General features: G+C 50.0%; 1 protein-coding gene across 2 annotated transcripts in view; it reads right to left on the bottom strand.

The window, feature by feature from the left end:
• Positions 1–13,590, bottom strand: part of LOC146783924 (aldehyde dehydrogenase family 3 member B1-like) — a 301,339-nt gene that overhangs the window by 212,587 nt on the left and 75,162 nt on the right. For both annotated transcript variants that reach the window (XM_085633331.1, XM_085633330.1), the window contains exon 4: positions 11,691–11,811. In XM_085633331.1, coding sequence (XP_085489457.1) covers positions 11,691–11,811 — 121 coding nt within the window. The remainder of the gene's footprint in view (positions 1–11,690; positions 11,812–13,590) is intronic.

Raw genomic sequence — 13,590 nt, 5'->3', positions numbered from 1 at the left:
ATGCCACAAACAGATGCTTACAGGATTAGTAAAAGCTTCAGTTTGTGGCATGTGTAGCTGTAGATACACACTGTGCATAGACTGTAAAGCAATTCCCTATATAAGGCAGTGGTTAGCCGGAGGATGTTGCAGAGCATTGAAAAAGTGTAGGTAGGACAGCTTGGCCCACTTAGGTTTGCGGTCTTGCTAGGACATCCACACAATAGCGTTTGATGAATGTGTGCGGTGTGCAACAGGTAGCGCTGCTATACAGATCTCAGCTATTGAATGTTGTCTACAAATGCCATGGAGGCTGCTCAAACCAACCAGCAGGCTATTGCTGCCTTTGTGCGGTTTTGAAATGTTTACAAAAAGCTGTTGCATTTTACGAAATTATTTTGTCTTATCAATGAGGTACATGAAGTGCCTTGTCTGCTACTGAATTTGGATGAGAAAAGAGTCTGGTTAAGGTGAAAAGATGTGATCACCTTGGGTAGAAATTTTGGATTAGTCTCAAGAAATACCCTGTCAGCATGTACCTTACAAAAAGGTTCCTCTAATGTGAGCGCTTTAATCTCGCTTACCCGGATAAGGAAGTGATGGCAACTAAGAAGGCCACCTTCCAGGATAAAAATTGTAACAGGAAAGAAACAAGGGGTTCGAAGGGAGGGGACACTTGTGAGGACTATATTGAGATTCGAGGATGGGAATGGGGGGTTATCCAGGGAGGGATAACCCTCTTACGCCTGTCCATGAAAACAGGGATTCTGAACAGAGAAGGATACTTCCAGTTTTGCAAGCATGCTACCAATGCAGCTAAATGTGGGTGAATGGATGTGTAAGCTAGTCTAAGCGATGTAGTTCAACAGGCTGCAGACAATGTCTTACACTGTCGGTTTTAGAGGGTCAATGTGTTTGGGGAGACATTAGTGGACACCCTCTTCCACTTCGCGACATAACAGGCCAAGTAGTGGGGCGAAAGGCTTTTGCCTAAGGAGGACCATGCACTCAGGGGGTAAATTTAGATAATGAAACTATAGGACCTCAAGAGCTAGATTGAGCTGTCTGGGGTTGTGATGTCGCAAGGTACCTGGTGTTGTGTGGGGGGGTCCACCTTTTGAGGAACTTCTCATGATGAACTACTTAGAGTTCAAGGAGGGTTGTGAACAAAAGTTGTCTGACCAATGTGGAAGCCACCAGTATTAATGTAAGGGAGGTTTGCTGAAGCTTCAAAAACATGTATGGAAGGAGTGGGACAGGAGGAAAGTATAGGCAAATAACCCTGACCAATTAATCCACAGTGCATTACCCCTGGACTATGGGTGTGGAATCCTGGAGGTGAAGCTTGGAAATTTGGCATTTTCGGCTGTTGGTAACAGTTCTATGTAGGGAAACACCCAACACTGAAAGCAGGGGAGCAGGACTTTTTGGAGGGGTTCTCAATCGTGGACTTGTTGCTGCATCTGCTGAGCAGGTCTGCAAAGATGTTATCCACTCCCAGAAGGTACTCTGCTAGGAGGTGAACCTTGATATGAATTGCCCACCGCCAAATGTCCTGCTCCAACCTCGACACTTGGGAGGAGTGCGTACTCCCCGACCCCCCATTTCTAAAGATAGTACACGGCAGTCATGTTATCTGTCTTGATCAGGACTGTTTTGTGGTGAACATAGCAAAAGGATGCTTTGAGAGCCAATTGCACTACCAACAACTCCAGATAGTTTATGTGAAAGGTCTTTTGGAGGGGAGTCCACAAACCCTGAACAGTGGTGTCCCATAGATGCACCCGCCCAGCCCATGAGAGAGGTCATGATGATGATCACTTGCGGAGCGGAGTCTAGGAAAGGCCTGCCCCTCAACAAATTGTTGCTCCCCCACCACTGCAGAGAGCGATGGGTGTTGGCTTTTACCAACACTAGATCTTCCCATAGACCTTACGTTGTGACCACTGTGCTGCTAGACACTCTTGGAGCGGATGCATATGTAGCCGGTCATGTGGAACTAAGGCGATGCAAGAAGCCATCATGCAAAGAAGGCGCATGACTGTACATACTGTTAGCTGGCAATCCAGCTGAAAAAGAGGCAGCAGGGACTGAAAGAATTTTACTCAAGCAGGACTCGGGTAAACCTATCCAATGAATGAATCCACTATTGCCACTAGGAAGGGTTGTATCTGTAGTGCCTGAAGAAGGGATTTTCCCCACATTGATGGTAGAGCTCAGTTTCCGAAGGAGATCTAAAGTCATCTGCATGTGAGCTAGACACTGCTGCTTGCACTCTTTATCAGCCAGTAGTCGAGGTAAGTGGAAATATGGACGCCATTCCTTCATAAATAAGCAGTGACCACTGCCAGGCATTTGGTGCAAACTCTGGGCACGGTGGCAACACCAAAGGGTGAAAGGCTGAATTGAAAGTGCTGGCCACTTACCATGGTCCTGAGAATAACAGTGATGTGCAGGGTGGATTGGGATGTGGAAATAGGCGTCCAAGTTGAGGGTGGTCATTAAGTCACCTTGCCGCAGAAGTGGTATTACATCCTGGAGTGTGACCATGTGGAAATGCTCCAACAGGATGTACTTGTTGAGGGTGGTGGAGGGGTGGAAGGTCTAATATAGGCATGAGAGACCAATCTTTTTTGGGAATTAAAAAGTACAGTGAGTACACCACTGTGCTGCATTGAGGCAGCACTTGCTCAATGGCTCCCTTGAGCAAAAGGGTGGCCACTCCTCTTGGAAGAGCTGTTGAGAGGAAGTAGTATTTTCATGATGGGATGTTTGGTGGTGTGGCAGTGAGCTTCAGACAGTAACTATGCTCTACAATGGCCAGGACCCACAGGTCTGAGGTGCTACTTTGCCATTGTGAAAGGAACCCCTGCAAAGTCCCCCACACCCCCAACCCAGACCGGTGTTGTGTGATCAGGGGAAGGGAGAGTAAGTCACTGCTTACAAGGGGTGGCTGCCTTAGCTGCTCTACCTCTGCCCGCCTTTGCAATGGTTTCCCCTGAATGTACCCATGGAGAAACCTCAGGTTGCTGTCTCTGCCGCCAGTAATGGGAGGATGCCTCCGGCCACGAAACTGTGTGCAGTGAAAAGTGGCTCAAGGGGAAGGTGACTGAAGAGCTCCCATTGCTTTAGTCGTATTGGTTTTTTACGGTGTTTTTTTTCCAGCATCTGATCAAATTCTGGGCCGAACAGGTGTTCTCCATCGAGCGACATGTTGATCAGTTGCTGTTGAACTTCTAGCTTAAAGCCAAGGATACAAGCCAAGAATGTCTGCATATAAGGACACTGGAGTTTACTCAAAAGGTGACTGTCTTTCATGTCACAGGCATATCTAATGTAAGTGTTGGCGATGGTGTGCCCTTCGGACAGAGTCTCCGGAGCCCGCTGCTTGTACTGATCAGGGAGGTATGAGCTTGGGTGTTTCATCCCAATGGGCACAGTCATACCTTGCCAACAGCCCTACAGAATTGGCAATGTGCTAATGAGTAACCGACTGGGCGGCAACGCTTTTCCCTACTGTGTCAATTTGTTTACTTTCTTTAACAGAGTGTGGGGTGTCACCGGTGGCCAAGGGCACTGGCTCACTTGCAGGCGGCATTTACCACCAATGATTTCAGAGGGAGTAGGCCTTAATGTAGAGTGGCAAGGGTGTATACGTTTTATCAACCCATATTGTGACAACTCTGGACTTAACTGGATCTTTAAACACCTCCTGCATTGGCTTAAGTATGCTCTTAAGCAATGGCAGGAATTGGGTTACTCACTGCGTGTGGGAGATAGTTTCTACCACAAAGTCCTGCACTTCTGATATGGAGTGTAAATTATCTTGGTGGTAGGTGGCTGATCTCTGAATAACCTCATGGTAAGAGGTGGTGTTGTAAAGAGGGGAAGGTTTGGCAGTGTATAGGTTAGGGTCGTTGGGACCTGGAGGGACCACTTCATAATCATCCCAAGGGTTATACTGGACCTCATAGGAATCGAAGGGTGGAGGGCAGTGGTGGCAAAGGTGGTGGTGGTGGTAATGGCTGTGGTGGAGGAGAGGGCAAGGAGGAAGAGAAAGAGGAGCTGATCTTGGGGGCATGTCTCTTTTTCTACTTTGGAGGAGGTAACACCAATTGCTACTCGAATGCGATCAGTCTCTTGCAAGAGAGAGTCTGCTGCACTTGTGGCAAAGGTTTGGACAACATCTTGCCCATGTGATGGTGAGTATGTATAAACAACCTTTGTTGCTGAGAGTCAAGTTCCTCCTGAGGGCGCTGTAAGAGTTTCTAGCTACAGGAGTCTGCCGTGGACTGACGGCTAGGCACGGAAGTCTGTTTCAGCTTTGAGCTCGCTTTCAACGTTGATGCATGTTTTGGCTCTGAGGAGTCGATCCACTAGAATGCACTGAAGGTGCTGCTGGCGTTGAGGCAAGTGGAGATTTGTGCGGCTGGCTCGGTGTCAGAGTCGGCTCCAAAACCTTAGGTTGGTGCCAGCCATGACTGGAACACAGTGGTGGCCCGGAAGGCTGTCTCCCCGAATGTGGGGCTCAAAACCTAGCACGCGGAGAAGTGGCATGTGCCTTGGTGTAGTGCGGTACTCATTGTGCGAGTCGTCTGATGTTGAGCAAAGGTCAGCTGCGGATCTGGGTTTTCGGAGTCCAAAGGGGGAATCGGGTTCTGGGTGAAAGCTTATGGCAGTCTGTTCGATATTATCCTCTGGTTCCTCCCCCTCGACTTCTTCTCTGAAGAGGTCGGAGTATCCTGGTCGGGCTGTTGTTCCATCGCATGGCATGCAAGTCAACGGTCCTGGCGATTTTGAATGGTGGTCTTTGATCGAAATGCGGGACAAGAAGAGCAGGAGGCGTCAATGTGATCCGGGGACCAACAAAGATTGCAGAGTCTGTGCTGGTCTGTCAACAAGTACTTCAAATGGTACTGTGGACAGTATCAAAAAGGTTTTTTCCCCATCACTTGGTTATCATTTTCTTTTTTTTTTTTTTTTTTTTTTTTTTTAAAGATTTTATTGTGCATAAAAGGGTTACAAACACGGGCCTACAACCACCAGGGCCGGCCGCTAGTAGTCAAAGTGTTCCAGCATATCAGAAAACAATGGCTGGCCCACAGGGGCTCCGCACTATCACAGTAAATCAGACTGCACATAAAGGAAATCAGAATACACACTTAGTATAAATAACAACAAAAAAGAAAAATACAAAAATACAACAAACAAGGCGAAACGACTTATGAAGGGCGGCGAACACCAGCCGGGGGAGTCAACACCCAACCACCCGAGGGCGGTCAATAAAAGAAGACCTGAGAGGGAGGGGGGGCAACGAGAGAACCAAATCTGTACTCCGAAGTACGAGATGCACAAGGAACCCTCAAGGATCAGGGGGACGAGGCAACCCCGGACGTATCTACCAAAGGGGGAGCACAGATAGACCCACGATACGCGTTCCACTGCCCCCAAATTTTACCCCAAGCCCCCGGTTTACCACGGGCCACATTCACCGTTTTCTCCCTGAACATGCACCAGTCCATGTTTTCCTTCCAGACGGACACGGTGGGAGGCCGCTGGGAACCCCAAAGCTGCGCAATATCTCTCTTTGCAATCATGTTCCCCAAGGCCGCCCACCGAGCCTGAGCCGCATTGCAGTCATTGGGCTCCCATACATTCAGCACACAACGACGCACCTCCGGCAGCAGAGCGACCCCGGTGACTCGTCTCATAATATCATGCACCCGGCGCCAGTATTCCGCCACCTCGCGGCATTCCTATAGGATATGGAGAAAAGTAGCACTGAGCCCGCAGCCACGCTTACAGAGTCCGTCGTCTGAAAACCCCATCGAGACCAGGCGGGGGCCAGTCACATATACACGATGGAGAATCTTAAGCTGGACCAGGCGGAGACGGGCCGGGATGGCCACCTCCTTAGGGAATGACAGTGCAGTCTGCCAGTCCTCATCGTCCAGCTCCACCCCATCTCCCGTCCATGCCTCCCGAAGACGCACCAAGAGGTCAGCCCGATTGTTTATCAGTTTTTTGTAAATCAGGGAGATAGTACTGTCGGGGACGTGACCGTCGAGTATGCGGTCCTCGAGAGGCGAAGAAGAAGGGACCGTGGTCCCCTACCCAAAGACCGAGAGCAGGGCGTGCCGGACCTGTGCATAACGGAAGAACTCTCTGTCACTAAGCTCATACTCGCGCTGAAGCGCCGCGAAGGATTTAACCGCACCTTTAACCCACAGGTCCCCCACTCTGCTGATGCCGATCGTATCCCAGCGCTCGAAGCCCTTCGTTGTCCAGAGGCTTCCCAAGCGGTCTGAGTCGAATAGAGGAGTGGCGCACGTTAAACACTCACTCCAGCCCATCGCAACGTTAGCCGCCTTCCATACACGGACCGCAATCCTGGTAGGGCCCGTAAGGGCCCCACCAGCAGACCGCGAGTAAAGCGCTCTGTTATAGTTACCGCCGGGGAGCAGGAATTTATCCATCTCATATGCCGGGTTCGAACCAGGAGCGTACGTAGCATGATTAATGGCAGACAGCTGGGAGGCCCAATAGTACCGTCTAATATTAGGAAGCGCGATGCCCCCGTCATACCAGGAAAGAGTCAGCTTGGCCAACGCGATACGCGATACGCGATCGCCCGTCCCAAACCAGTCTCCTCTGCAAACTCTCCACCTCCCTAAAGTAGGCCGCAGGAATGACATCGAAGAAGTTCTGGAGTGCATAAAGGAATCTGGGAAGGGACATCATTTTAAACAGCGCCGCGCGACCAAGCGGAGACAAGGGCAGCTTACACCACCGAGCCGTGTCTGCCCTCAAACGCCGGAGTGGAGACAGGAGATTCTGCTCATAGCGGACCGCCGGATCCAACGAAACGTACACCCCCAGGTATTTAAAGCCGGACTGAGATATTTGGAGCGGAAGCCGAGGCGGCAAGAGAGGAAGACCACCAGAGATAGGATACACACAAGATTTGGACCAGTTGATTATCAGACCCGAGTTTTTCCCGAAGGAAGTAAGGACATCAAAGAGAACATTGAGCGACTTCCGCGGTGAGGTGAGATACAAGAGAATATCATCCGCGTACAATGAAACCCGATCCTCGAAGCCCGGGGCCCACCGGAGCCCTCTAATCGAGGGCTCCCAACGGAGCCAGGCAGCGAGCGGCTCCAGGGCGAGAGCAAAGAGCAGCGGGGACAACGGGCACCCCTGTCTAGTTCCCCTCCCGAGAGCGAAAGGCCGAGAAACCCGCCCATTGACAACCACCTGAGCCATTGGTCCAGCATAAAGGAGCTTCACCCAGCCAAGGAACCCCTCCCCAAACCCAAACTTCGCCAAGACGGCCCAAAGAAATGGCCATTCAATGGTATCAAAGGCCATCGTGGCGTCTAGGGAAACCAATATGGCCGGTTCAGCCAAGTACTCAGCCCTAGCAAGGACGCCGTGCAGACGCCGTAAGTTGAGAGCGGTATTACGATGTGGGATGAAGCCACATTGATCCGGATGTATCAAGTCACATATAACGCTCAGCAAGCGATTAGCGAGGACCTTAGCAAGTATTTTGGGTTCGGCATTCAGCAGGGAAATAGGCCTATAGGAGGCACAGCGGTCACGTGGCTTACCCTCCTTGGGAATCACTACTATAGTAGCCAGACGCTGGTCGTCAGGAAGGGAACCCCTCTCGAGCGATTCCTGAAACATATGACGGAGGAAAGGCGCGATTTTATCCGGGCGCAACTTATATAGTTCAATCGGCAGGCCGTTGGGGCCCATAGCCTTGCCCGAGCGGAGGGAGCGAATCGCAGTAGCTATCTCTTCGACAGACAAAGGGGCATCCATCAGCTCGCGGTCCTCGACGGATAAGCCGGGCAGGGCAATATCCCGAAGCAGAAGACGAGAGTCGTCCTCATCTCTATCGGACACCGGGGAGTACACTGCACGGAGGTGGTCAGCAAAACACTCAACAATCTCACCAGGCTCAGTCACACACACTCCATCCGACACCCGAAGCTCCGGGACCACATGATTCACTCTCTCCTTCTTGTCCAACCAGGCAATCAGCTTACCCGCCTTGTCTCCGGCATCATACAACCTGCCCTGGTGCTCCCTATATATAGTCTTGGCAGCATCAGTGACGAGAGACTTATATTCAAACTGCTTCAGGCTGAGGGCATGCAGCCCATCCGGGGTGACACCCGCCTCCAAGGCTGCCTCCAGCCCCGATATTTCAGTCTCCAGCGTCACAACCGCCTCTCTCTTGACCCTCTTGGCCTCCACTATCTGGGACAGGGCATGCCCGCGGAGCACTGCTTTGAAAGCTTCCCACAGGGACACCGAGGACAACACCGACCCCTCATTCTCAGAAAAATATTGATCAATCGACTTAATCAGGCTATCACGGATCTTGGGGTCTCGCAGGTACCAAGGGTTAATAGGAGCGATCCGCCCAGCGGACCGCGACCCGGTGTCAAAAAGCAACCACAGTGGGGAATGATCAGAAATACCCCTGGCCAGGTGTTTGACCTCTCGAATCCGAGCAGCCTGGGCCGCGGGCATAAGGAAATAGTCCAGTCTGGAGAGACTCCCATGGGCCCCAGAGTGAAAGGTGTACTGACACTGTGTCGGATGCATTAACCTCCAACAGTCCACCAGACCGAAGGTCTCCAGGAGCCCGCCCAGCCACGCCTGGGCAGCAGGGAGGGCCCTGGGCGGATGACAGTCCAGGTCACCCGAGACAACCGAATTAAAGTCCCCACCCATAAGCAAAAGACTGTCAGGAAGCCCAAGCAACATACGACCCAAGTCTGAGAAGGTGGAGTTCTGGAGGCCCGGGGGAACATAGACCGAGATCAAGGAAAGGGACTGCCCCTCCCACCTCCCAGTCAGAGCCACATAGCGCCCTCTATCGTCTGGGACCACCCTGGTGATCTCCAACGGAAGTGAAGCTCGCAAGAGAATGCCCACCCCTCTCGAACCAGTGGTGAAACCAGAGTGGGCCACAAGTCGATATCCCCCCCTGTTCATAGCCCGACAAACATTGCCAACCAGATGCGTCTCCTGTAAGAACACCACATCAGGAGTCAGACGACGCAGATATTGCAGCACAACACCCCGTTTGATACGGTCCCCCAATCCATTGACGTTCCAAGACATCAATCTCAACCCGTCCCCCCCCATCCCATCCAGTAGATCAAGGGCCCCCTAGCAAAGAGCTCAACACCCAAGGATGAACCATAGCCAATACTTCGCCTTGAAAACAAAAAACACAAATGCAAACAACCCCACCCACCCACCAACCCCCCCCCCAACTCCAACACCCCCCACCCCGCACCCCTGCGGTCCAAAAAACCACCCCAACTTGCAGTGTGCCTGTCGCCCTACAAACCCCATTCTACAAAAAGACCCCGGAGGAGGGAAGGGACCCGTCCCCGCCCGCTCCCCACACACAACATAGTGAAACAAAATGCACAAAAGAAGTAGAACCCAGCCGAACAGTACAACCTGGCAGAGTCCGGGACCATAAGTCACTCCAAAGGAGACCCACCACCCTCGGTACCGGCAGAGGGCCCAGTCCGGTCACCCCGGTCTGGCAGCGAATCCAGCCAGTCACTCACAGTCACAGGAGAGTCAAAAAAGGTAGTCCGATCTTCATGTTCCACTCGGAGCCTTGCAGGATAAAGCATAGAGTACTTGAGACCGAGGTCCCGGAGCCGCCGCTTCACCCCCTGGAAGCCCATCCGCTGTTTCTGGACAAGTTGGGTGAAGTCCGGGAAAAAGTTAATGGACGAGTTCTCATGTCGGACCGGGCCATGAACCCGTGAGGCCTGCAGAATCGCGTCTCGGTCTCTGTAATGGAAAAGTCTCGCAACAATAGGCCTCGGGGGGGCACCCGGTCGCGGCCGGCCACCTGGGACTCGATGGGCCCGTTCCACAGCGAAAAACTTACTCAGGCCAGCGGGAGCAAGATGTTCGAGAATGAGCTCCTCGACCAGGAGATCAACCGGGCGGTTATCGGAGGTCTCCGGAACGCCTATGATGCGGATGTTATTGCGGCGGGCCCGTCCCTCGAAGTCTTCCAGCCGCCGGGCCATCAGATCATTGGCCGACTTGAGATCGCCGAGAGAGGCCTGCAGGTCCGACAAGTCCGTACCAAGGGAGGACGTCCGCACATCCAGCGATTGAACCCTCTCGTTGGTCTTAGAGAGATCCGCCCGGATTAGGGTAATGTCAATGGCCACCGTGTCGATTTTACGGGCCAAGGCCTCGTACTGTGTAGCGATGGTCTCTCTGATGCCCTTAATGGCGCCCATGATGTCCTGCAGGGACAGATCCGGAGAAACGGACGGGCCACCACTGGTGTCCTCCGGGGGGACATTGGCTGTCCCGGGGGGTCCTTTACCCTGAGTGTAGCGGTCCATGTTGTTCGTCTGGACCGGTCCCCCACGTAGGGATGTCTTGGTCTTACGCCTCTCGGGGTCTCCCTTGCCTCCCATGAGAACCTCGATCGCCGAAGGGGACCACCGAGGAAGCGTCGAGGTGGCACAGGCCAGGCAGACGCGTGTCGCACCACAGGCCGCAATATGGCGGAGCGAAGGGACCACCGTCAATGAGCACACTGGCAGCAGACGAAGCCACCGGCATCAAGCGAAGGCAAAATGGAAGCCCAGTCGCACCAAGCAAGTCCACAGTCCAGCCCCTCAAAGACCAAAAGTGAAACCGAAAGTGATGTGACGGCCACTGGCACCGCTCCGCTGCCGTTGTTGTTCAACTACGCCCCGGCTCCACAGATCACCCTCGCATCGGGCACAGCCGTAGGGTGGGCCTCAAAAGTTCAAACCACCATAACTCCGGATTGCCAGGTCCGATTTGATTTCCGAAAGGAGTTTAGTGTTCAGCCAGCATTCGTCTCCCAGATTCCATCAACCGAGTCAGGATAGATTCAGGATAAATTCCGAGGAGCAGCGAGGGTCCGGGGAGCCCTGTGCTCACGCGACCATCTTGGATGCGCGCTAGGCTCCTCCTTGGTTATCATTTTCGAATGCAAAACTCACAGAAAGGGGACTGACGGGGGGTGGGGGGAGAGGCCCTGTGCGGCCATCGGAAACACTATCGGCATGAAACCAAAGCAGTAAACCACGACAGTGAGGAGAAATGTAGGTGCAACAAAGTATTGTTTCAGAGCTACCGGGAGCAGAGAGCTAGAGAGGCCACAAAGAAGATCGCTGCATCGACTCAGAGCCCCTTCAAAGCATGTCCGACCCAAACGGCAGAAGAAAATAATCTAACCATGGAGTCGATACCCAGGCACATTGCCAAGTATGGGAGAAGTCATTGTACCTCATAACATGAAAGACTGCTTCGAACAAGTTGTACACATTGGAGCCCAACACTGGATGGCAGGAGTATGCACAGTATGTGTCTACAGTTACACATGCCACGAGCATCTATTTTCAAAGATCATGCATTTAAAAACATTTTCTATGTAGAGTGCCAGTTTTTAGGGACCCATGTGGCATAGAGTAGAAAATTAGACCACTCTAAAATAGCTCAATGTGAATCAGTGTCCCACATTTAATTGAGCATGGAATTATAATGGACAAGTCCATATGACTGGCTTTAAGGGAAACCGTCCATACACTTAATAGGACAACACGTCCACCTAACAAGCATGGGCGTGATTTCAATTGATATGACCCACTCTTAATGCCTAGGTGCCTTACCTGCTGCAATAGCACCAATCAACGGGACAAGACTCTGCTGAATGGGGAAAGTCCAGCTACTAATAATGAGTACAACACCAACTGGTTCAGACTGCACAAAACAAATATCCAGAAGAGAGGTCTATTAGGGACACAGAAAACATGGAGTTACTCATACTATAACAATCAAAAGAGTAGTACAATATACTAAACTATACTGAAACAAAACTTGCTGAATGAAAAGTGATTTATAAAACTAAGTTAGACTTAAAACAAATACAAATTTAACCTAAGTTTATGTTACAAAAAAAACCAACAAAAAAAAAAAGAATACCAATAAGGAACATATAAAGGTAAATACAAAGATAAATATTTCTCCTGTAATAAAGTACGGGTTATGCAGGGAGAACATCAAATCGGATAATTAAATTTTCTACTTTTTCTATAACGGATATTTTATGAATATATTCTAAGACTGTAACACGCATTTTGGAATGACCTATAAAATAAATAAACATTTTCTGTTGAGACACTGAAGTAGTCAAGAGTTTACTAGCAATACTATATAAAACACAGAAAATAAATGAGAAAAGTACTAAAAGACAACTATACAGTTAATTTAAACACTTATATGGAGGAACACTGTTGAAACAATTTGTTTTGTGTCACACTAGACCTGTTATGCGGCCACTGCTTGTGCATACGCAATAAAATGTGCTAGCTGACAATCTGGATGTGGTGTTTGGCATTATGTGCAATATTTGTGGGAAATGTTCTCAATTCTAATTTGGTTGCCATAAGACGGTACCTCGTGCATCAGAGGGTTATTAGAGGTAGTTGGGATACCAATAGTTCTTCCTCAGTTTGATGCAGTACGAGGCCGGCCATATGGGGTGTACGCTGTTGTTCAACAATTCCCATTCATGGAGTCAACAACCCAGGTCAGAGAAAGACTTTTTTTAAAGCTCATTCTGTAGACCTTTTTATGTCTGATTTGACAGTGCAGCTCTGACCAGATCTTATGTATCAAGAGAAAAAGAGCTTTGAGAAGCAGTACCAAGAGAGGGACTTTGGCAGCTCCCAAATACGTTTTTCTGGGCTACTAATTTTGATTTGGCAGACTGTGTTACCTCCTGAAAAAGGGAGCATATATTGCACTTTTTGCATTATGAGATGAGCGCTTATGATCAATACAGCAGGACTGAGTTTGTCAAGGTGACAAGCCATTGATCAAGGCTGTAGATCTGATCTGTTATGAAAGGTTACGAAAAAGACAGCAGGCCTGGCCTATTTATTGTAAAATAACTGCTACAGCCAGTAGGCTGTTAAGGCAGATTGTAATCACACAGTGTTAGTTTGTAGAAAGGTATTTAGTTACAGGAAATCTAGCAGATTACAATAATAGGCAAGTGTTTAGTGCTGGTTACCATGGTGACAAACACTCAGGTTAGAAAATTTGCACTTTGAAAATCCTTGTTATAACATTTAAAGAAAGATTGTTTATTGTTTTGCAAGTGCAATTTTGAATGCATTTGTAATTTTGACTGTATACAGATAGTTGCCTTGTGGGAAAGCTTAGGCGGAATACGGATGGCCTGAGTTGGTTATGGCGAAAAGCCAATGATAACAGCCACAACCCCGGTTGGTTCACTGGAAAATTTTAAATCAAAGACCGTATGTCTAATCTTTTTATTATGAAAATGTATGACTAATGCAGAAGGCGGATTGTGTTAGTCTGTAACAGGTATTGATTTACAGGGATTCTCACAGATTACTGTAGTAGGCTTGTGGTCCTCCCTATGGCCAACCCTCTGGGTAGAAGATCTGCACTTAGATAATCCTAGTTAACCACATAGGAGGAGTTGAAGAGCAGATAAATGCTTTTTGTTGCATGAAACTCACAGATTGCCATTTTAAGCAA

This window comes from Triturus cristatus, chromosome 11 (assembly GCF_964204655.1).
Source record: "Triturus cristatus chromosome 11, aTriCri1.1, whole genome shotgun sequence".
Classification (NCBI taxonomy): Eukaryota; Metazoa; Chordata; class Amphibia; order Caudata; family Salamandridae; genus Triturus; species Triturus cristatus.
The sequence above is the reverse complement of the archived record's forward strand: the minus strand, read 5'-3'. Positions and strand labels throughout refer to the sequence as shown.